The 25,084-nt window shown below is 44.1% G+C and overlaps 2 protein-coding genes across 2 annotated transcripts in view; one reads left to right on the forward strand and one right to left on the reverse strand.

Annotated features, from left to right (window-relative positions):
- Window positions 1–4,936: 4,936 nt before the first annotated feature.
- LOC309529522 (L-threonine 3-dehydrogenase, mitochondrial-like) overlaps window positions 4,937–25,084 on the forward strand; it is a 444,872-nt gene continuing 424,724 nt past the window's right edge. Inside the window, exon 1 of the mRNA XM_082217821.1 lies at window positions 4,937–4,949. The gene's annotated coding sequence lies outside the window, so the exon portion shown is untranslated. The remainder of the gene's footprint in view (window positions 4,950–25,084) is intronic.
- The window catches only part of XKR6 (XK related 6), a gene marked incomplete at its 5' end in the record, with an annotated part of 182,075 nt that continues 179,090 nt past the window's right edge, over window positions 22,100–25,084 (reverse strand). The window contains one exon of the mRNA XM_082217582.1: window positions 22,100–23,274. Within this exon, the coding sequence (XP_082073708.1) occupies window positions 22,310–23,274 (965 nt within the window). The 3' untranslated portion in view covers window positions 22,100–22,309. The remainder of the gene's footprint in view (window positions 23,275–25,084) is intronic.

Consider the following 25,084-nt stretch of genomic DNA (forward strand, 5'->3'; position numbering starts at 1 on the left):
CAGATATCCTCAGTAGGGTTCCTGTTGGTGAAATTGCTTAAGTTATGTAATTAATCATGTAAGTTACATTGCCATTACCCCATTTATTTCAGTGCGAAGGAAGCCCTACGAACATGCACACGGACTGAAAGAGACAACAGCACATTCACTGGACGGATGAAGCAGTGGACATCAGAGATTCCCACTCCCATTTCTGTTCCCGTCTGAATTCTCGGACGACTCTATGAGGTGCATGAGGATGCCTCAAATCTAAAGAACACGGGGGATGACAATCTTTTGAGGCAGACCCACCACTAGCTATGGAGGGAGCAGTGCCAGATTTACGTATAAGCTAAACAAGCTATAGCTTAGGGCACTACTCTCTTGGGGGGCCCCAAAAAACGTAAAGGAAAAAAACACACTGGATGCACATTTCCAAAATATAAGATAAAAAACAATTAAAATAAAACCTACATACAGCAAAGGTGTTTTGTTTTTGTGTAGGCTCCTATGATGTAAGTCATGGGCTCCGCCTGCCAGCCTGCTCCCTAAAATATCACTGGTTTGCTTCTTTCTATATATAGGGTGCTTACCGTATTTTTTGCTCTATAAGACTCACTTTTTCCCTCCTAAAAAGTAAGGGGAAATGTGTGTGTGTCTTATGGAGCAAATGAAGGCTGCGCAGCTATCCCAGAAGCCAGAACAGCAAGAGGGATTGCTGCTTTCACTGCCTAGCGATCCCTCTTGCTGTTCTGGCTTCTGAGATTCAGAATATTTTTTTCTTGTTTTCCCCCTCCAAAAACTAGGTGTGTCTTGTGGTCTGGTGCGTCTTATAGAGCGAAAAATATGGTTATTCTGCATGGATTAGTTGCAGGACAACATGCAGCACACAGCTGTAGACTGCAGCACAGTTGAATGTAGGTCAAGCTGTTGTACCTGTTATCTAATATTCAAATACATATTTTGTTATGTGCAAATGGCTTTAGATACCTATTAGGTCCATAAATCACCATACAGCATATATTCAACACACAAAAAACAGCGACATTTTGTTGTTGACAAAGGACAGCTGGACATATAAAGGGGCCCATGACCTTCAGTAGCTTAGGGGCCTCATCAAACCTAAATCCAGCCCTGGAGGGGAGAGATATCTGTCACTGGTCTTCAGAAGAGCTCTGGGGCTAGAGAAGATGTTTGCTGCGACTCATGCGGTGCCAGATTTAGGGCGGCGCAGGGCGTTGCCCCACACAGGGCGCCAAGCCGAGAGGGCTCAAAATCGAGATGTATAATCGAGTAGATTCGTGGGGAGGGGGACCACCAAATTTTGGCCTCACTCAGGACGCCATAACCTTTGACCATCACTGGCCTGAGAACTCCTGCTCAGCTCCTGGATCACACTGAATGGCTCTGTCCATTGGAGTGGATGGGGAACCTTAAATGCACAGGAGATCCCTGTCTATGCATGGTAGCAGACGAGAGTTTATGTAGAGCCAGACACTAAATTAAATTAATCTAAATTAATTTATCACGCACAAAGGTAGATACCGTGCATCAGCCTGGGTCTGAGTTCCGCGTAACAGAAAACCTTAAACGAAGGCCAGTTAATATATCTAAATGGAGGCATATTGTATATAGACATTGTTTTCAGAAATGTGAACTGTAAAGTGCATCTTAAACAGCGTGAAACATCTTAATATATTTAAGAAAACATACACGTGACACAGGATTTGAAGTAAAGCCAAATTTTGCCCAAGTTTTCACATCCCTATTACCTACAAGTACAAAACCAGATTTGTTATTTTTTGTTTTTTTGGAGGGAGGGGGATATATATAAAAAAAATCTAAGCAAAAAGAAGGAAAGAAAGAAAATGAATGGTACAAAATAATATTTATATATATATATCTCCATATATTTTTAAAAACCCCATTCAACAGAAACTCGAAGAAGACATCAAGTAGAACATATAGAGAAGTACTTAAAATCTCATTTCCCCCCCTCCTCTTAAAAATATGCAACAGGAAAAAAAATCCCTTTTGTTTCGTCTCTTTATTTGTTAGCTCTTATAATTTTGAGAAAAGTCACCGTAGTACTCTCACCTTGAACCAGGGTTTGGAACTGTGTGTGTGTGTGTTTTCTTTGTACGAAAAGGAAAACAAACAAACACGTGTGTGTGTGTGTGCACGCGCCTCCATATGAAAAAAATGGATTGAGGTTGGAGAGAGAGAGAGAGAGACGGAAAGATTGCATAGTTGTGGACAGTGGCTTTTCATCAAGGTGAAAAAGTGCAACTTCTGATAAAATAGCATTGGGATCTTCTTGTGTCATTGTTCAGTTACACACACACACACACACACACACACACACACACGTGTCACTCACACATCTATATATTTGTGCCCCTCATCAACTGCTACACGTCACACATGAAAATATATTTACAGCCACATATCCACAGTCACGCAACCACACAAGCTTGGTAGTTAACACATGACATTAATTCCATATCCATTCTTTCTTATATGTTCCGCCTCGTGGTTTTCTCCCCCATGCAAATCAGTAATCTTTTAAATACTTTTATTTTTATTTTTTTGCTACTTCCTATGACTTTAAAAAGAAAAGAAAACCCTCATCTTATGCAATTTAGTTTTCAGAGCAACGTAATAAAAACATGTCATAGGGAAGAGTGGAGCGGGGCGAACGAAGGCGTCTGACACCCGGGGCGCGGCATTGCTACATGGGACGCATGCGCTGTATGTAGCGACGCCGCGCATGAGCTGTACATAGTGGTTTGCCGGCGCCTCCGCTCCAGTGCCATACGGACACGAATGGAGGATACTCTATATGCGGCTATAGCAGCAACGAAAGGATCCCACCGCTGTCCGTACAGCGCTTGAGCGGCGCCGGCGGCAAACCACTATGTATAGCGCATGCGCTGTACATAGCGGTTGGGCGCCGGGATCCTCTGTGAATGGAGGATCCTCCACATATAGTTGCTCGCGCCACCGCAAGCCACTGTGGGATACTGTATTTTTTGCTCTATAAGACTCACTTTTCCCCTCCTAAAAAGTAAGGGGAAATGTGTGTGCTTCTTATGGTGCGAATGCAGGCTGCGCAGCTATCCCAGAAGCCAGAACAGCAAGAGGGATCGTTCCTTTCGCTGCGCAGCAATCCCTCTTGCTGTTCTGGCTTCTGGGATTCAGAATATTTTTTTTCTTGTTTTCCTCCTCCAAAAACTACGTGCGTCTTATGGTCTGGTACGTCTTATAGAGTGAAAAATACGGTACCTTCTTGTCACAGCTCCCCCCCCCCCAGCCATGGCACCCGGGGCAAATCGCCCCACCCCCCATTGCGACGCCACTGGAGTGGAGAAAGATAAGCACCAGAAATGGTTGGGTGTCAGCACCAAACTTTGAATTATCCCCTATCAGGAAGAATGGACAAAATTTAATGATTAGTTACTTAAATATGTTAAGTTAAATTAATTGGAAACAGCTTGCAGATACTTAATTGGCTTAGGATTTTATATAAGTTAAGTGATGGATTAATATACTTAATTTCAAAATGAAAAGATTTCAGGATGTTAATCTTAAAGTTAAGTTTTCTAAGAAATGTGATTTGGAAAACCGTTAAAAGGATATACACTGAAATTCAACCAAGGGGAAGCGAGGAAGTCACTTAACAATGTTAATAAGTGTAATTTTTAATAAGGTTATGATTTATGTTTGTTTGTGTTTTTTGTGTTTGTTTGTTTATAATTATGTGAAAATTAATAAAAAAATTTGGGGGGGGACAAAAAACTTTGAATTATTTCTGCCTCCCCTTTGCTCATTCATGGTTTTGTTTCTTTAAAAATAAAAAATGGGGGGAGAGAACACAAAAAACTCTTTTTCTCCCCCTTTTCCTTTAAAAGCTAGCTTGAGGTAAGAGTTCTATGTGAATCAACTAGGCGTTGTTGTTTTTTCTAAAGCAATTGAGAAATTAAAGCATAAATATTTATCACCAATAAGTCCTCATAAATATAAAAGCTTTTCAGAAACAAACTTTCTCTCCCCCAAAGTAGCTTGTTAGCTGAGTACGGCTGCTATTTCTGGTCAGAATGGAATAATGAACGTTTCCCATATATATATATATTTATATTTATATACCCCTCTATCCTTTGCCCAATTGAAAGACAGTTCTTTAAAAATATATATCTATTTCAGAATCTTCTTGTGCTTTGCTCTCTGCCTCAAGTTCATTTAATATAAGTCCAACCATTTATATTTAAGAGCAAGAGGAGGAAACCATCCTTTCTGGTTACATAAGTTGCAGGAGCTGCACATTTTTTAAAAATACTTTTTTAAAAGCTCGTCACAAGAAATAAAATAAAATAAATAAATGTTCGTTTTCGAACCAACACAGGGTTTTAACAACCGACAGAAAAGGGTGCACACCAAGAATTCTGCGTAACTCATGTACATGAGCACACACACAAACACACCCATCGGCCCCACAAACCAAAGCCTATAAAACGAAATTGGATTCTAGCACCTTTTGTACAGAATAATTACCGGCGTTCCTACTTTTCATATAAAATGACATTATTCAGGGCCATTCTCTCCCCCCTCCCTCCGCCATCCCCCCCCAGCCTCAAATTTGCCAGAAATTTTAGCACAGGGTGCAGCAATACTTTAAACTGGTCTTAACCAACCTGGTGCCCTATGCATCAAACCACAACTGCCACCTCCAGGATGGCACCAGGTGGGCAAAGGTGGGGCAATTAGTTGGGGCAACATGGGGGCACAGAGACAAATTAAAAAGGGCGGCGGGGAGGTTATAGCCGATCGAAGAATACTGCCCTTGCTATTCCGATCAGGACTTTCCCCTGCTTTTCAGCCGGAACTCACCAGGACTCAGTTCCATAGCTGTCAACTTTTCTTGTGAGGAATCCTATTCAGAATAAGGGGATTTCCCTTAAAAAAAGGGAACAGTTGACAGCTATGCTCAGTTCTGGCACCTCTCAGGTGGGCGCCATTGCCATTATAAGAAAAGAAAGAGAGGCGTTGTTGGTGAGTTCTGGCACCTCTTTTTCTAGAAAAACAGCACTGATTGTGATAATAGTATTATTGTAAGATGGGCTGGACTCTCCCTCTGAGGAGGACCAAGCCAGAGCTGCCTTCCTCACTACAGAAAGACAACATGGGAATCACACGTCAGAGAACTATGGCTGCCATTTTGGGTTCAAGACAGGTGTCAGATGAACTGGTTCCACAGAGCAGACGAAAGCAGGGAGCCAGCAAGACCCAAACGTTCTCTCCAAACATTCCCGTATGGTGAAATATATTACATTATTTGGGTCACTAAGAGTTCATAATCCATAGAAAGGGCCAGGATCTTTGGGGAGGGGGCCAAATGCCAGATCATCCCCCTTGGCCGATGAAGCAGCATTCGCCTGCCACGGTCCTCATAGCAACCCACCTCAACGAGTTCAATCATGCGAAGGACTCTAATGCACTTTTGGAATAGAAAAGTGCATTTATTATTATTATTATTATTATTATTATTATTATTATTATTATTATCATAGCATAGATCCAACTAGCCCCCGCTGAGCTCACTTTAAAATAAGTGAAACTTACGTAAAACCCCCTTTTTTTGGGGGGCTCTGTCTTTCGCCAGCTTTTTCAGAACACGGCAAGAGAAAGCACCCCCAATTTGCCTAGACCAGAGGTTCCCAACCTTTTTTTGGCTGTGCCCCACCTAAGGATCTCTAAAATCCTGATGCCCCCTCCTTGCGGTGACGTATAATTCTTATTATTCAAAAAAGTGAACTCCTGTTCACGTGGAGGAAGCCTAAAAGGCCGTTAACTGTTAATTACTCAATTCTCGAATTGCCCCCCCCCTTAAAAATCAAATTGTGCCCCACGTTGGGAACCACAGACCTAAACTGTCATGGCTTCTCCTCGCTGCAGTTCACAGGAGTATACTGAAGAAGTGAGGGTCTTCATTTCCCCCTCACCAGAATTAGCTTCTGGCACCTCTTGAAGGGAAGCCATTCACTTATCTATTTCTGGTATTTCATACCTGCCGTTCCCCCCAAAGGTCCCGGGGCGAGTTACGTAAACTAAAAACACAATGACAGAATAACGCATTCTTGGAGAACCATAAAGCAACAGTGATAAGAAGCATAGAAGAGATACGATGAATAATTCCATTTACAGGGAGGATGGCCAAAAACACACATTTCACTTCCAAAGGCCAGAGTAAACTGGGGTGTCTTAAGTAGCCAATGGAAGATTTAAATTGTCGGCGTGAGATGGATGTGGCCGTTCCAGTTTTGGGGACTGCAGCGGAGAAGATCCTGTCTCCAGCATGACAGTTAAGACTTGCACCGGGGACTGAGCTTACTAAAAATAAAATTGTGCAAATGTTGGCGTCGGTATGTAAATAATGAGGCCCCTCTGAAACTTCTCCATTTTCTCAAAGATGTATCTCAAATGTCCTCCTTCTTCATTGCCACCCCAGGCCCCTTTGGGAGGAAAGGTGGAATATAAGTTTAGTAAATAAAATAATCTGGTCATTGTAGTTTTGCATCAGTTCACGCCTCCTACTCTCCAAGGAGGCATCTTGCCAGACCTTTGGGAAAAGGAGAGTGTTCTGTTTGGCAAGAATGGCAACTGGCATCTCCTTCAAAGTTGTGTTTGAGTTTATTATGTGCAGAGATAGAAGTGCACCTAGTTTCTAATTGGATGTACTTACAGCTAGATCTATCTATATATGTTTATGCATGGAAGTCTTATATTGCACTGGCATATGAGAAAAGAGAGGAAATACTGGCATTCTCTGTGGCCACAGCAAGTGTTTGCCTTGGGTTATGTGAAATAGGGAGCACCACTGGAAAAGGCACTATGGGATTTGGAGAAGCGAAGTTTTGCTGGCATCATCCCTCTCATCCTGCCCTCACAGGCTGGAAGAAATGGACCAAAGGCTTTGAAGACTCCGTGGGGATGTCTTGGAGGCAGTTCAAATTCTGGTCATATCAAGGCCGACATCAAGTGGGCTCTTCAGCCATATCTATATCACAAATATTGGTGCCATTCCTGCTATGGTTTCCTCCACAGGATTCTGGGAACTGGAGTTTGGTTGAGGGCGAAGAGAATTCTGTGCTAGACTTCCCATGTCCTCCTCAAAGAACCACAGTTCCCAGGCTTCCCTGTGCTTCAGATGTTACAATGAACGTCCAAAATTCGACATCTCCATGTGAATGCTGACAATTCCAGATGAATTCTTGGAATGCTAGGGGAACAAAATCTATGTTCTGCTTTCCAGACATATACAAGTGAATTTGGGTCACTAACTGTGTATCCTTGAGCTTCTGGACATTCCCCAAACAATTATGGGGTTGTCAGCCATCTTCAAATTGTGGACATTCAGTATGACATAGATAAGCCGTTCAACTTTGGTGGCAGTTCATTGAGGCTGACCCCCAGAGAGTAGAATTTGGCACTACCAGGAAAAGAAATCTTAGCACTGTTGTAGAAAATGGGGGGAACACAGCGTTCACTGGGGATGGGGAGAAAAAGCAGCATGCATTGCAATGTTCATGTAATGACTTAAAAATAATAATATTATTATTTAAAAGAAGGAAATATCATCTAAGGGGATAATCCACTTTGTTCTTCTGTGTTTGCTCATAAATATGGAATAATTGACTGAGCAACCTCCAAATTGTTATGGAATAATTGACTGAGGGTGCTCAATCTGAGCTCCTAACTGGGTGTTAAGGCAAAGATCTGTGGTTTGTACCCAGCTCAGTTCTGCTCAGAGGAAACTCATTGAAATCAATGAACGTATCTATTAATTTCAATGGGTCTGCTCTGAATATGACTGATGTTGGATACAGCCCACTGAATGCCAGCTTTGCTCTGCCATATAACCCATGGGACACCTTCCCTGTTGTCCCCATTCCTGCCCCCAGTTTCGTCCAAGTTGCCCTTCTCTTGGCTGCTGGGACACCATAGCGGGGTACCTGGAAGATGGACCGGCTATGGCTTCTCAGCAAGCACAACCTAAACCACAGCTCTGATCACATGACTGAATATCAGAATACTGAACACATGGAGAGGAAGACATAAGAGTGGTGGCCTTTGATTGCTCCCATCCAGATCTACATTCCTCTGCAAAGAGGCAATGCCTGCATCTATTTGTCTGTCTATTGACTGTACGGAGTCTGTACAGAAGATGTATACTATGGAAGCTGGGGTTGGGGGCAGAGAATACCATTTCACTCCAACCCCCTGCCACCTAAGTTCTATACCTATTATCCTGTCTTGCAGGCACAGCTACCATTTCAACATTATGCACAACTACTCTCAACTTCAATGAAAAGGGCTAAAACCAACAGAGGAATATTGTTCTAATTTTACCATGCCGTACCCTCAGTCATTTTCTACCAGACACCAGATCTAGCTGTCTCCCCAACTCCTATATTTAAAGTCAGCGCAACAAAGGCTCAGCAAGTCCAAAGTCCCCGCCCAGACAGCAATGAGGTCTGGAACCTTGTCACCCTCTGAATAGATCAGTAGCTTGTAAAACATGGAATGGCGTTCTGGGTTTGGATCACAGAGGTACCTGTTAATGCAGGGCCGGCCCACCCATGAGGCAATTGCCTCAGGCGGCAGGATCTGAAGATCCAGCCTCCAAGGAATGCATTGCCCACTGCTGACGCTGGCACTTGGTAATAGTAAGGGCTCCGTGGAGGCTGGATCTGCTATCTGCTCAGAAGTCTCCACATGCTGCCTCTACAGTGATCTCTTGGTGAATAGGATGCTGGTGTCCTGCCACCCTGGGAAGAAAATGGTAGGGCTGACCTTTGGGGTCTCCTGGGCTCTGTACTTGCCTGGCATGATCCAAAGTGAGCCCCTTCCCCCCATGACAGCCTTTGATTCCCACTTCAACCCTGTCGGGGAATCTTGATTTAATTCCCCGCCTCGTTCCTGGTGTTGACCTTCACTCATCCCTTCTTCCTGGGCAGGAGGGCACCATTATGTGGTTTGCCTCAGGTGTCAAAACGTTCTGGGTCGGCCCCGTATTCGTGTCTATCATTCAGGAACTTTGCAGAGATCATGCAACTAAAACGAACCAACTGAACAGGTCCTTCAGAAAACAACGACCTTTACATTTATATATTGCAACGCTAAATCTCTTCTAAATACTGTAGTTAGTATGTGCTTCCGCTGGAACCAAGGCTAAGCTTTTGCAACCAAACTCAAGTCCTAGAGTGGGGAATGAGGAAGCCAAGTTAAGGCCTGCAACCCTGTGCACGCTTACTTGGGAGTAAGCCCTGCTGAACTCAGTGGGACTTATTTATCAGTACATCTGCACAGGAGGAGAAGTATGTCAGCCAGGCTAAGATCACGAGAAACACACTCAACGCCGTGCTATGGAAACGAGGGAGTCCAACACGCCACAACACATGCACCATAGTTATTTAAGCAAAAAAGTGTATAAATAGCTGCTTTCTTCTGTGCAAGGCAACTGTACTGCAATTTAAAAGTAATAAAATAAAATAAAATAAGAAAGTTACAGGCACCATTTTGGCCAAAAAAATTATATAGCACCAATTGTTTGTTGGCATTGGTGTTGTTATTTTTTGCCCAGTCCATCCAAACAACTTAAGACCTTTGAAATTTTGGCTCAGATTAAAGACACATTCCTTTCCAAACTCAGCTTCCTTCTTCTCTCAAGCAAGTCACTAGCAGAACTGTCCTGAAATCAGCATACAGCATGCTGGTTGGCTGGAGACTGGAATGTTCTCTTGGCTACCTCAAAAACCATAAGGAATTTGTTTCTGGCAAAATCTCCACCTAGCACTAAAAATTTATCCATGAAAGAGAGAGGCTTTTTTGTTTTTCAAATGCGAAAACAGACCCAAAGAGGTCTACGTTAGAGTGGCGAAGTTGGGCATTTACCTTGCTATATAATCAGAAGTGGTGTTGACTTTGCGTCGATCAAAGTCAATACGGTTACTAATCTGTTGAGATTTAAACAGCGATCTTTTCATTGGTTTCAAAGACTTTTGGAGCAACCTTTCGTTTCAATCCAGGATTCCATGTTTCCTAAACCAGTACAGTAAAATATAATGGGAGAATGGGAATAATTTAATTGGGGGCATGTTGGATAGATGACGATACCCCAATCAGCCATAAGCGTCTTTCGATCAATGTTAGCAAAGACTGCTGATTCCTAAGGGCTTCTTCACACATGATGAATTTTCTACATGGGTACCACTTCTGTGTTGAAAATTGCATGTATCCTATGTGTAGATGACTTCATGTGTTTCTAACACCTACTTAAACCTTCACACACACCCCAAGCCTAACCAGGCATGTAATCTTATCTTGTCTACTTGTTTCTAAATTTTATTTTGTGGGTTTCTATATAAATTATATAAATAATATTATGTAAACTTCTTACAGTTTTTATTTATGAAGTAGCCTATACATTTTGTTAAATAAATAAAAATAAATGATGACATCTGCATGTGGAACACTTTCTTCCTAATGAGTTTGCCTGCCCCACATACCTGAGTTCTTCTGATGAAGCCCTGCTCCAAATTCTACACTACGAGGCTGTGCAAGCCTCCATTAGCAGCAGAGTCTCCTTGGTGGTGGCCTCAATGTTATGGAACTCTCTACCAAGAGAAACCCATTTGGCCTCTTGCTCCTCACTTTTATAGCCCTCATTCAGCTCTTTCTCTCATTCATTCATATATATATATATATATATATATATATATATCACTGCTGTCATTTTTAGGTTTGCAAACTGCTTTTGAAATTAGTATGAAAAAGGGCTGTTATATAAATGTTTCAAAACACAAACGTCAAATAGGGAACCAGCAATCCATTTGCCAATTTGTCCACCTGCAGGTATTGCAGGAATACTCCACCAACTGTGGCTTCACACACACACACACTCATTGTGCATGATTGTGTGCATGAGGTTTCCCCTGCAGAGGTGATATCCATGTAGGAAATTTGCCACGTGGGTATGTAAACATGACTGAAATGACTCTTTGTTTTCCTACAGCCTCCACATTACACCAATGACAGTCTGTTAGGTACCAGTATGAAACAACTTCACAGTTTCTGCCTACATTGTTCTGTTATGAATGCCGGGACTGAAGGCTGAATGTGGCCCTCCAAACTCTTCTATCAGGCCCTTGGGGCTTTCCCTGCCCCCTCCCCACAGCCCTCAGTAGACATGATCTGTGAATCCTCACCATCTCCATAATATTTGTTAACATCAACCTCCACCATGGTCTCTTCTGTGTTTAACACTTCAGTCTCAAAATGTCCATGTCCAGTGTTTCCCAAACTTGGGTTTTTGGACTACAACTCCCATCATCCCTAGCTAGCAGGACCAGTGGCTTGGAGTGATGGTAACTGTAGTCCAAAAACAGCTGGAGACCTGAGTTTGAGAAATACTGATGTAGATAAAGAAAGATCCACCATGAAGTCTAACTCAGGCATAGGCAAACTTGGCCCTCCAGATGTTTTGGGGCTACACCTCCCATGATCCCTAGCTAACAGGACCAGTGGCCAGGGATGATGGGAGTTGTAGTCCCAAAACACCTGGAGGACCGAGTTTGCCTATGCCTGGTCTAGCTGCTGAACTCTAAACACGGATCCAGTGTTCATTTCAATGGGGCTCACTATGGAAGAACTTTGTGGTGGGTTATGCCTTGAGACAGAAAGGAATCCCTCCCAGGGCTGGCTCTAGCCTTGCAGGGACTGTTGGCACGATTGCAACCTGCTATCCACAGGATAACCTAGAGATGTTAGCAAGGGAAAAAATATAAAAGGACCCAGGGCAGGTATCAGTAGTGGCCCTGCTGGCATGATGGAAGCCTGGCAGATGCGCAAGAATGTGAAACATTGACACCAGACCAGTCTCTACTTTCTTTCCTTTCACGTTTAACATCCCACCTCCTCCCAGTTGTTTAGAAGACGGAGGAATGGCAAAGGTTGATGGAAACATAATAGAACCCTAAGGCAGTTTTTCTGCAATCGCTATTTCTATTGTTCACCCCTTCCCCAAAAGCTGTGGTTCTTCAGCTGCAGTATGGGGACAGTGATGTTTCAGTGGTCCCAAAGGAAAAATAAAAGTGGAAAATACTGAAGAGATTTATTTGATGTTTCCACCATAGGTTGAAGAGGCAAGCCTATTTTTCTGTTTACTCCCCCCCCCAAAGAGGGGCTTGCCTCTTCAGCAATGCGAGGAGCCACCATGGAAACTTGGGCTGTGCGCATGGTGGTCCACTGCCCACGCACATGACTTCACTGTGCCAATGCTGAAGGTTAATTCTGAAGCCTTCCAACCATCCTCCCACATGGGAACCATAAGTTGAGAAGATGTGCTGGTGAAAAGCAAGCAAATCAGTGCCCACATCCATGCTACGTGCTATAAGGACCACTGTCCCCGAGTTATCCAATGTGGAGCTGGCCACAGGTATTTTGGAACCATGATCACACCTGAAATTCTCTTTTTCTCACTTGTCAACCCTTCCCCCTCATTTGGAACCCACACACCCCACTCCCTCTTTTCTCTAGGTCACAACACCTGTAGCATCCATAAGAAGCATCCAGACTAGGTCAGAGGAACAGGACCGCCCTCTGTTTAGAAAAAATCAAGAATTTGGGTTTTAGCCTAGCAATCTCCCTGACATGCTAGCGTTTTATGGGCAAGGAACCACTGAATCATGTTAGTCCATCTGCAGTCCAAAGTGGTGCAGTCCTTGCAGAGGACTCCTCTGAAAAGGATGTTTGCAAGTAGACTTGAAAAGCAGGTAGCCTTTAAGATCTATCTGCAAAAGCTCGCCATTTTCGTGCCTGACGAACTGCACCTCAAAACAGCCCAGCCAAGGCCACGCCTTTTAAAGGCACAGGTGTTTAATAAGAGCAGTGCGACAGAGAAGGACTAGCATTGGGGGGGGGGAGAGAATGGGTGTCCCACCATGCTCTTGTAGCATGTGGGTGGGGGCCCAGTGTTTTGAGCTGTGTCTGCACTGGCACGAACAGGCAGGCTAGCTGCACATGAAATATGCATACCACGCCATGGGCTGGTGATGCGTTGAGATGTACAGCACTGCAGACGGATGCAGTTCTTGCAGTGGTTGAAGCATCAGTGCCTGCGTGCCGTCAGCTGTGCTGAGAAAAGCGAGATTTTCTCTACCACTTTGTTACTCTTTCAACAGAGACCAGCAGGGTCCATTCTACGCTGTCAGGCACCAGTGCAGACACAGCCTCGTGTGGCACGGAAGCAGATTCCTCACAATACCCATTTGTAATTTTGGCATCAGCCTTGACAAGATCCTAACGCAAGAGGGAAATCGGAAAGCAGGGAAGGGTGGTCAATCATATGGTATTCACAAACTAAAATGTTTTGGCCATTCTCTGTTTCCAGAGAAAGTTATTTTTCTGGCACCATTTAACGTTGGTGGATTTTTTTTTCCTGGGGGAGCGGGACGGGTGATCCACAAGGGGATCACGATGATAAACTCAAGCAAAAACCTAGCATCAAAGAAGGCTTTCCCATGACAACCTGATTTGGACCACTGTAACAATGCTTAAACAAAGACAGAGTGTATCATCACCACTTCCCCACCATCAAAAAAAAAGAAAAAAGGATGAGAATTTTGTTAATTTTTGGTAAGTCTTGTTTGGGTGACCCAGGAATAAGACCATTGCCTGCATTTCAGTTAATGACGCCTCTATGTTTCAATAGGAAGACTGGATGGCAACGAGAGTTGACCTGTTGCTGGAACAAACCCTGCTCTCTCAACCCCACCCCATTCCCTTGCGGGCAAAGGCCCAGATCCAATGATCCACTTTGGGCATGCCTGGTGGGACTCCGACTTTTCATTTTTTTGAAGAGTAAATCCCTTTGAACGTTAAATCCATGCTATGTTGTAGGTTGCTTTTGAAGACCTCTTCCCTCAGTTTCGAATGTAATTTGCCATGCAACATTTTTTTCTTGGGGGGGGGGACGGGACCCATGCCTAAAGCCCATTGAGTACACAAAACTAGTCCCATGGTTTGTTGCATCATAGCCAATGTCTTGGGAGGAATTAGATAGGAAACGTTGAACAAGATTTTATGTTGCTTTCGCTCGTTCGTTGCCATCACCACCGCTCTTTCGTGTAAGGTAATGCAGTAGAAAGATTAACAAGAACAAGTAACATTTGTATATATATAAAAATTATAGCTCCCATATAATGAATTCAACAAAGGTTCATATGCTAGGCAATGAGGAATCACAAAGGCAATCAAACAAACCTATCTGAGTCAAGCAAAGAGGGGTTTCTCCATTGCCTGCAGCTATAGGCTGGTTTCCCCCCATATTGAATCAAGGCTAGTCCCCAAAGTATGAGCAAGCATTTCACTGTGTTTCAACAGGAAGATGGCGAGCCTAAGACTAACACAAGTGCCATGGAGTATTGGCTAGGAAGCTGGTCAGGTCAGGAAGAGAATCACTTATTAAACATTTAGAAAATGGCATGCGTCGTACACTGAAAGGCATTAACAGGGGGAAGGTGGAAGCAGGAGGTTTGATATGGGATCTGTTCGCCGTGACGAGTGCACCATCAAGCGACAGTTCCTGTGAACGTGCTGTCCCAGATCATACACCATAGTCAGAATGTTTGTATCACGTCAGACCCAAAGCTTTTCAACAGAGGCCTCTTCACACATTCTAGCTGGGACTCATCAGGTAAACAAGTGATCACATGCAGGCATGAAAGCCTTGTGCCTTGACTTTACGCAAAGGGAAATACCGTTTTGCAGAAACGTACATGGGGTAGGTGGGACCCTCCGATGCTAGCAGAGACCTTGTTGTTGTTCTTTCCAGTTCCTGGTTCCCAAAGCACTCCTGCGGCATGCGGTAGTATAAAATTAACGACAAACGACAAAGGCAAAGAACATCTCAATACTGTTTAGCACCTTTCACCCACGTGTTTGGCAGGTGGTCAACTGGGCCTCACAACCCCCCTGAGAGGTAGGTCAAGGTGAACACATCATTTACAGATAGGTATGTTGAAGACACAGAAAGGTTAGAGGGCGGGCGCCACATCGTGCAAAGACCTCCGGAGCATAGTTGGGGACAGAGAACTTGCCATTTCCCATTCATTAAATGTCAGAGTGGTTCCCCTCACAACCTCAACATTGTCTTATCATAGAAGCAAACAGAGCCTCAAATCCTATATATATATATATATATATCATTCCCCGTGATACAGGCTGTGGAGCCCTCAGAAGGTCCTGAGCTTTCCGTGTGTGTTCCAAAAGGATCCAACTGTACAATTAAAAAAATTTACACACTCAGCTTCAGTTAGGGAGACCAGAAGCCGAAGAAGATGGGGCACATGCACCTTTAATAATTGTTTAGAAGAGGGAATTTCTGCAAGGGCAGCTACACATTAAAGGCGCAGGAGCCCTTTCAAATTTTCCACCTGCCCATCATAGTTCCAGGTTCCACCTGCCCATCATAGTTCCAGGTCACCCAATTTAATTAAGTGCAGAGCCCATGAAGTGATGCACAGTTCAAAGAGGATCCAGTGGCAAAACACACAGCGGTCATTCCCTTCTCTTGTTGGATTCCACAGACTTGTCCTCATGCAAAGTTCCTTGATACTGGATCAACATTTAGCAATGACTCTGCAGGAAAGTCACTCACCCACCCACTCTGTGCTCAGATACCAGCAAAGGGAAGAGAAAGAATACTGAAAGTGTCTGTGACAGAATGGACCAATGAAACATTTGCCCATGTTTCTTTGGGGTTAGCCTTGACATGCTCTCACCATCAGCTGAGGTTCTCTGCACCAGAATATACCTGAGACGTGAAGAGGAACGCTGACCCCTGTCAACCCCCCCCAACCCCACCCCTACCCCCCGCATAGAACAGTCATAGGCCATTCTCTCAAGGAGCCCTGGAGCAACAGGCAACTGTGGAAGCACCATCACACAGCCTTCGGGAACAGAAGCGCTTTCCCTGTGTGAAACGGAAGTATTCCAAATAGGCCACCCGCGGTTCAATTTTGCGAAATTTTGCGGGGGTGGGGGAAGGAACCACCAGCAATTTCCCACTGACCCGCTGATAGGGCCTCCTGACCAAAAAATAAATAAATAAAAACATAAACCGGAAAAGAGAATCTTCTGCCCAAAAGTGGCATGGCAGAATAGGCACGAGAAAGTTTTTGCAGTAGAATAAGTTGCAAGCCGGGCCAAAGCACCGACTCCAAAGCGAGGGCGTTGTGCCAGGAGCACTAAGAGTTGGACGTGTGCTTTGCCACTTTGCAGTATTAAGACTTCCTCCCTGCTACCCCAATGCACCTCTGGGCTTCTGCTGAAATGTGCCAGGGCAGGGGCGGGCGGGAACGTTAGCTTAGCACCAGACTTTCAAGCCTATCAAGCATGCCAGGGGGGAATGTTGACTTAGCACCAGACTTTCACACATGCAGTGTGTGTGTGTGTTGACTTATCATGGGGTGGAGAACCTCGGGTTTCAGGGCCAAATGTGGCCCTCTAGCCCTCTCTGCCTGGACCCCGGGACTCTTCCCATGTCGACATACCCCTTATTGGTCCATACCACCCAGCTCAAGTGCACATTTTCCCTGGGAGAGAATGTGTCCTTGAACTGTGATAATCCTTCTTTGTTTGCCTGGGTTGAGGACCAGGAGATGATTTTGGAGTGTATCTCTATGCAGAAACCCTTGGCTTTTACCATTCAAAGGGAAGAGTTGCACATCTATTGCACCATCCGCTTCTCTTTATCTTCCCCCTGTTCCTCAAAGACCTCCAGGCAGCACGCCCAGTTCTCCCCTCACAATACTCCTATAAATAAAGCTGAGAAGTAGTGGCTGAAAGGCTACTCTCAATATGCAGCACCAACTCTGCTTATGCTCAGACTTTGGTATGTTTCCAGAAGGAAGAAATCCCCATAACTGGAACCGGCTCTTGCGTTATTTATTTCTTAAATTTCTATTCCAAATTTCCTACAAGGAGCTCCAGGCAGTATGCATAGGTGCTGTGCAAAAGCCCTCTCTCTTTCTCTCTTTCCTTCCATTTCAGCCTCACAACAATCCTGGGAGATAGGTTAGGTTAAGAGACGGTGGCTGTTTGAAGGTCACCTGCTAAGCTCAAAATAAAAAAATTCCTTCCAGTAGCACCTTAAAGACCAACTAAGTTAGTTCTTGGTATGAGCTTTCATGTGCATGCACACTTCTTCAGATACGTTTTAATTAAAGAACTAACTTAGTTGGTCTTTAAGGTGCTACTGGAAGGAATTTTTTTATTTTGACTATGGCAGACCAACACGGCTACCTATCTGTAACTGGAACCTCTCAGCCTAGACTCTCTTGCAGGGCTGTTTTGCAGAAAATAATGGGGAGGAGAAGAATTATTTGCCCTGCAGCTCCTTGGAGGAAAGGTGGGATAGCTTAAGCTTTGTACAAGCAAATCAAGATGGATGATCAATAAAGAGGCAGTCTAGGGTCTAAGAAACCTAATGAACTCTAGGCAGATGGGCGTCATTTAATAATATTTTAGGAAGCTATGCCTTACATCCCCCATGGGCGAAACAGGGAGAAAATCAAGGCAGTGTTTTATCTGGGGCGAAAACTGGGAGAAAATCAAGGCAATGTTTTATCTGGGGCATAAAATGAAGGGACTGTCCCTGGGCAACTGGAGTGGATGGCAGTGGGAGAGAATAAAATGTAAAACAAGGATGGGAAATACAGGCACCACTTTTCTTATAAAAATATCGTCACAGGACAAAGAGCAACATGAAGCCCAGAGGTGCAAGATGCAAAATAATTATTAATTGTCCTGAGACCGGTAAAAATGTGGCTCTTTTTTAAAAAAAGAAAGAAAAGAAAACGTGTCTGTTTTTGACAACAACACCCTTGAACGTCTTCAGACATTACACCGAGAAATGTTTAACAATTGAAACAATTAATCATGAAGATAATAATAATAATAATAATAATAATATTGCCCAGACCACAGCAGTGCACATCTCCTTTGTAAAAGTTATTTCTCTGCTCAGGTATATTCAGGTGGGAAAAAACTTTCAGCTTTAAAAACATAAGAATACAAAGTTGGTATGATTGCTTTCAAAACCCTTTCACAAATTATATTTTTAAAAGTGGTTACACATATTTCGCCACAGTTCACACCCAGGTGCCCCCATTTTTATCTCTTTTGAACGCAATCAATTTTGTGGGTTCTTTGCTGCTGCTGCTGCTGCTGCTGCAATTTTAAACATTTAACAGTATTTCTGAATTATTGTTTTGTTTTTTAATTTGCACAGATACACGGAAAATGCAGTCATATCCACTGAACTGAAACGAGCTTCTGGTGGGTTGCTTGTGTGTCCCCCCCACCTTTTCCCCTTGGGGGGCTGGAGAGAGATTGCCCTAGATGAGAGAAGAATTCATTTATAGAAGCAACATTCTTTCAGTGGAAGGTTTGTACGCACTGCCTGCCATTGCAACTCAAATTCAGAGGAGAAAGCAACCAAATGTATAAACCTCCTGACATCATCAAACATGTTAAATCGAAGAGTCTAGCTTTTCAGTTTTCCTGCAAGCCGAGGTCAAAATGTTGAAGTTGGTGGAACTCTACGCTAAGCTGTTATGTTGCTGGATGCCGTCTTCTTTCCTACGAACATACAGGAAAGAGCACCAGGGAAAGAAAACCAGTTTGTTTCTGCAGCTCCCCCAGAAAGCACTATGAGCGAAGCCAAGCAATTCTTGGCTAAACCATCACAACGATTAAACAACAGAAATGTTAAGCACCAAATTTTTGCCGGAAACACGCTAGTGATGAGCTAATCCCCATCCTTCGCTTTTCATTTTTGTTTTCCTTCTTTAGAAAATAGAAAAACACAAACAAATCACAGAATACCGTTTTAAGATCACTTTAAGGCTGACACGAAACGAGACGCACCGTTACAACGTTCAATTGACGTGTCCCTCTTTAAAGCCTTAAAATGATGCCTGCAGATCAAAGCCCAATTACCAGCCAAAGCTCCAGAACTGTGCCTTTAAATTGACTTTCTTTTTGCTACTATGCTGAGTTTTATTAAGACTGAGAATGATTGGGAGAGGGGAAGGGGAAAGCCATGATGGAACTTAAAAAATAAATAAATACTTTTTAAGTTCTGTTATCGTAATCCTCACCGTGATCATCATTAGTATTTGGTACTCAGTTTAAGAGTTAAAGGCCATCTTTTTTTAAAAAAAATTGCTTCCAGAAACAAATCAGAGAAGTTTTTGTTTTGTTTTGTATTGATCCCAATATCAATTGCAATGAAAACCAATGAAATAACTTGTTTTGTGGGCAGGGTGGGACTGATTCCCCCCTCCAACCGTTTTCTGCAGGCAGGCAAGCTGCAGTCAACTGATGCAATGGGTTCCCCATTCAGTTCAATGGAAGAAACTGATGTGCACAAGGATTTTTTTAGGGGGTCCATGAGCCAGCTTCCACCATTTGAGTGAACTGGGTGCCCGGTTCGCAAGAGAGACTGGCTGAAGACTGCCTGGCTGCCCAAAGACGTATCAATTGGTGAGTCGCGGCACAGCGGGTGCAAGTCAAAAACTGGATTTTCATTGGCTTGGAAAGAAACAGGATTACACCCTGAGATACAAGCTCAGTATGGTGAAACATAAAGTATCACCCCCTTCCTCTTCCCCTTCCCCTTCCCCACCCATTAACCCCCCACCCCCCATCAGGAATGCAGTTATAACATTACAAACAGACTGGCCTGCTTAAAAGGAACTGAAATACGTTCAATTAAAACAACTCCCATGCCAAATCATAAAACGAACATGGACCCTCTTCAAGTTTAAGCGTGGGCATTTTCACTTTTTTTCTTTTTGTGCCAATCTAATAAGAGCAATTATATTTCCTCTTCATCTGATTTTTGTTTTAAAAAAATCTAGTTTCATATATATATATATTTATATACATATATAGACATAACTGTATATGCGCACACCCGTCTTGTACGTGCGCGCATATGTATATATATATAATTTCTGTCGTTAAAACCGTCAAAGAGCTTTGCATGAGGGAGGTGACAGTACATAATGAAACTCAGCACCTAAGGGCATAAGGCAGTTGTAGGTTTTTTTTGTTTGTTTGTTATATATATATTTTATTATTAGTATTATTATTATTTTCAATCAGCACCAATCCCTATGATAATGTCCTACACTTGGTGTAAGGTATAAAACTCAGAGGCGGAGCTTGTTTGCTTTACTCCGACCTCTGAAAGCGTGGAAGTTTGAAAATACTGGTTGGCTTTGCGTTGTTGGTTTTTTTTTGTTTTTTTTCCTTCTTCTTCTCCTGCGCGTAAAAAACAAAAGGAAAGTTTTTCTTTTTGTTTTTACTTACAAAACATCGAGGATCTCTCATTCCCATATATATATATATATATATATATATATGCTTTCGTAGGTTTTCACGGGTACAGGAATGCAGGTTTTGGTGTCTTCGGGTGTCTTCCCGTGTAAGAGTCGGGGTGTCTGTGCGACGTTTCGACGAGGTCTCACTCGTCATCTTCAGGCTGGTGCTTTCGGCTTCTTGTTACTGGAACAGAGCAGAGTCTGGTGTTTGAGTTCCTATAAATACTGTTGAGGGGTGTGGTGTATAGCCTCCAACGTTCTGGGCAGAGAGGAAGTTCCTAGATTAGTGTGCCTCTTCTTCTTTTGTTCCTTAATTACTTGAGGGATATCTTGAGTGATTTCATGAGTGATATTCTGAATACCACTGGGTGGGTCATTAAGTGTAGATTAGTTGCTAAAGCTTTTGTGTCTTGACCTCTTGAGCTTGTGAAGAGTTTTTCTGAGAAGATGGCTGTGCTGCATTTAGTTGTGCTCTGGCTTGGCTTCGTGTATAGGGGCGAGCTGTGGTTTTGTGCCTTGTGCCAGCCAGATCTGTGTAGGGATTGCAGGGGGGTGCAGCATCCGGAGGTGCCACTATAGTTTGGCTACTGGATGGAGTCTGTAATATGTCTGTGGAGAGGGTCTGGGTTTGGGTCTGGTGTGGTTGATTGGTGACGGCGTTCTGTGTGCCTCTGGTTCTGGTGTCGGTTTTTGTGGGGAGGGCTAATTTCCAGATGTCTGGCAGGCGGGACGTGTCGTCACGCTTGTTCATGTTGTGAGGGTGTTTCTCTATCTCGATGGCTTCCATGATTATTCTCTTGTGGTGATGTTCCATGTTAAAGAGCAATTTGGAATCTGCAAAATTAATTTCGTGTCCTGTTTCTTTCATGTGTTGGAAAAGAGAGGAAGTTTTTTCTTCTTTTTTGACGGCATTCTTGTGTTCTGCGATACGTGCATTTATTCGTCTGTTTGTTTGTCCAATGTACGTGGCTGGGCAGACTTTGCAGGGTATTTCATAGACCCCTTGGTTTTCCAGCTGGATTTTGTCTTTTGGGTTTCTGAGGATATTGGCTATATTTTGGTTGGTGCAGAAGGCTGTTTTGATATTGTGTTTATGGAGGATTTTGCTGATTTTGTCTGCAATCCCCTGCAATCCCTACACAGATCTGGCTGGCACAAGGCACAAAACCACAGCTCGCCCCTATACACGAAGCCAAGCCAGAGCACAACTAAATGCAGCACAGCCATCTTCTCAGAAAAACTCTTCACAAGCTCAAGAGGTCAAGACACAAAAGCTTTAGCAACTAATCTACACTTAATGACCCACCCAGTGGTATTCAGAATATCACTCATGAAATCACTCAAGATATCCCTCAAGTAATTAAGGAACAAAAGAAGAAGAGGCACACTAATCTAGGAACTTCCTCTCTGCCCAGAACGTTGGAGGCTATACACCACACCCCTCAACAGTATTTATAGGAACTCAAACACCAGACTCTGCTCTGTTCCAGTAACAAGAAGCCGAAAGCACCAGCCTGAAGATGACGAGTGAGACCTCGTCGAAACGTCGCACAGACACCCCGACTCTTACACGGGAAGACACCCGAAGACACCAAAACCTGCATATATATATATATATATATATATATATATATATAATTAGTTAAATACATACAGCAACCAGAAATAAAACTTATTGGAAGGTTAGTTTCATGAGCTGTGTTCATGACCGTAAACATTTAACCCGCCTTTCCCCGCCCCCAATTTCCCTCTTTTAATTCTTTTGTTGTTTGTCTGTGACAGTTTGTGTGTCGTGTGTGTGTCGTGTGTGTCATGTGTCATGTGTGTGTGTGTGTGTGTGTGTGTCTGTATGTTTGTATGTGTGCTTGTGTTTAAAGGAGCTTTTAAAGTGAAGATTCGTACTGTAGCAATTCATACAAGAGAGGTCCGTCTCTATATCTAATCCCTACGGCGGTCGGGGTGACGTACTGTAGAATGTTTATAGTCCTTCTTAATCTCCTGTCTACAAAATGGGCGTCCCAAGCTGGGTACCTCTTCCTTGGGATGTCTATCTTAATGAGAGGGCCTTCTGGGTGGTAGGGCCTCCCGGACGGAGTTGAGGGTACCATCGCTCTCACTTGGAAAACTGGCAAGCAAGTCTCAGCCGTGAGTTCCTCCTGTTGCTCCGTGGCCGCTCTGGTGGGCGTTGCCTGGGCCGCCCTGTACCCTGGGGTCTGGGGAGCCATGGGTTCAACGTCAGGGGGCAAAGGAATGCCCCAGAGCAGTTCGGCGCAACAGGAGCTGGCAAAGATCTTAGCTCTTGGCCCCATGGGATGCAGGATGCCGTAGTACAAGAGCATCAGTGCTACCCCGGCGGCGAAGCTAAGAAAGACGCAACAGAGTGCTGGCACAGCGTACGAGTCAGTGGTGTCGGGGTCTCTGTAATAATACCAAAGGAGCGTCAAGGCAGCATTCTCCGTCAAGACTACAGTGTAATAGGCAAACATTCGGTATCGGGTCCGCCCTTCCTTGACATTAAACCAGCAAAAAATGTACACAATCCCTACCACCATGTTGAAGAGAATCTCCTCCCATTTAGACATGCAGAAGTCTGTCCCGCCATGGATGATCCAGAAAGCCATGGCGCACCAGTGGACCACCAGAAAGATCCCGAAATAGAGCTGGAAGATGGAAGCAAAGAGGGCGAAAGAGATCACTCTGGATGAGATGGTGAAGAGACGCCAGAAGAGATGGATAAGGGCCCCTCGGTAGCTCATGCTCTTCTTGTCATCCCTAGAGTCCCGGAGAAGCTTATGATACGAGGCTAGCACCCAAGCTAGGGACATCAGGGAGGCGACAGAGGACACACCTGCCGGGAGAACACACACACACAAACCCACAGAGTTAAACGGGAAGCAAAAGGGACGCAGTGGCCCACATCATCGTCCCCCGGGGGGCAGGTGTGGAGCATGTTTACAATGCGGGTCGGGGTAGCGAAAAAGATCTAGAGGAGGAAGAGAAGAGAGAGTAAAATAAGCAGGACTTCCTACGGGAGCATGCCTGTGCTGCAATACATCGAGGCCACCATCTGCATGGATGCGCATGGCGATGAGGCTCACTGTCCACCAACAATTCCTTGCGTGGGAGGATTCTATGTGCAGTGGTACCTTGGTTCTTGAACTTAATCTGTTGCGGGAGTCCATTTGACTCCCAGAAATGTTCAAAAACTGAGGTGCGGCTTCTGATTGGCTGCCGGAGCTTCCTGCACTCAATTGGAAGCCATGGAAGCCATGTCGGACGTTCGGCTTCTGAAAAACGTTCGCAAACTGGAACACTCACATGCGGCTTTGCGGCGTTCGGGAGCTGATTTGTTCGGGAGCCAAGCGGTCCGGGTACCAAGGTATCACTGTACTCTGTTGTGAACTGGTTTAAGAAAGCCTTATTTATAGCCACCTTGGAGAAACTAACCCACTATCTCTGGGATCTCAAGAGGGGACGTGGACCCATTGGACTGTTGTTGTTGTTTAAGCTTATTTAACAACTCAGTCACATGGATGGAAAATTCCATCGGAATATGATTTCATCGGCCACTTTGTGATTATATGAGTTTTTGATGTGCTGTTTATGTCTTGTCTTAGAAAAATGTCAAAAATTGTTTCTTTTGTGCAAGTTTCTTTTAATACTTATTTTTATATATCTTTTGTCTCCTTATCTTTACACCATGCTCAATTGCTCTCTGCTGTCTTTGAATTGTTGGAAAACTGTGCTAGTTTCATTCGCTAATGAAATAATAGCAATCAGTTTAAAAACTGATCATGGTACTGTGAAATCAGAAGGGACCAAGTTAATTAAAACTGCCCATGAACAGGTGAAGCCTATGAGCTGCTTCTCGCTTGCCAGGTCTTTTCGCCTGATGTGCAGACTTGTCGACATGACAGCTCACCGTCTAGGAGTTCATGAGTAAAAGCTTGGCTGGGATATAAGAGATGGTGGTCTGAATATGGCTCACTGGACTTCTATAGGTAAAGGTAAAGGACCCCGGATGGTTAAGTCAAGTCAAAGGTGACTATGCGGTTGTGGCACTCATCTTGCTTTCAGGCCGAGGAAGCCAGCGTTTGTCCACAGACAGCTTTCCGGGTCATGTGGCCAGCAGGACTAAACTGCTTCTGGCACAACAGGACACTGACAGAAACAGAAATGCCATTTACCTTCCCACCACAGCAGTACCTATTTATCTACTTGCACTGGTGTGCTTTCAAACTGCCAGGTGGGCAGGAGCTGGGACAGAGCAATGGGAGCTCACCCTGTCGCGGGGATTCAAACCGCTGACCTTCTGACTGGCAAGCCCAAGAGGCTCAGTGGTTTAGACCACAGTGCCACTCGCATCCCTGGACTTCTATAATCCTTCCCTAATCTAGGCTGATAGCTCAGCCTGAAGCATCCATTGTCAGAAGCTCCCAATATTTGAAGCATCCGTTGTCAGAAGACCTAGGAAGGTGGGGATTGTGCAACATTTGACATGATTGATGATGTCTGGAAGGCCACCTTATAGGCTTCTCTACTCTGGTGTTCTGATTCTTCCCAGCAAAGCTCTAAGACAGGGGTTGCTAATGTGGTGCCCAGGGATGTTCATTCTGTTGCAATCCAAAGCTCCTGGTAACTATATTCATATTCCTCCG

This window comes from Podarcis vaucheri (assembly GCF_965113315.1).
Source record: "Podarcis vaucheri genome assembly, chromosome: 3".
Classification (NCBI taxonomy): domain Eukaryota; kingdom Metazoa; phylum Chordata; class Lepidosauria; order Squamata; family Lacertidae; genus Podarcis; species Podarcis vaucheri.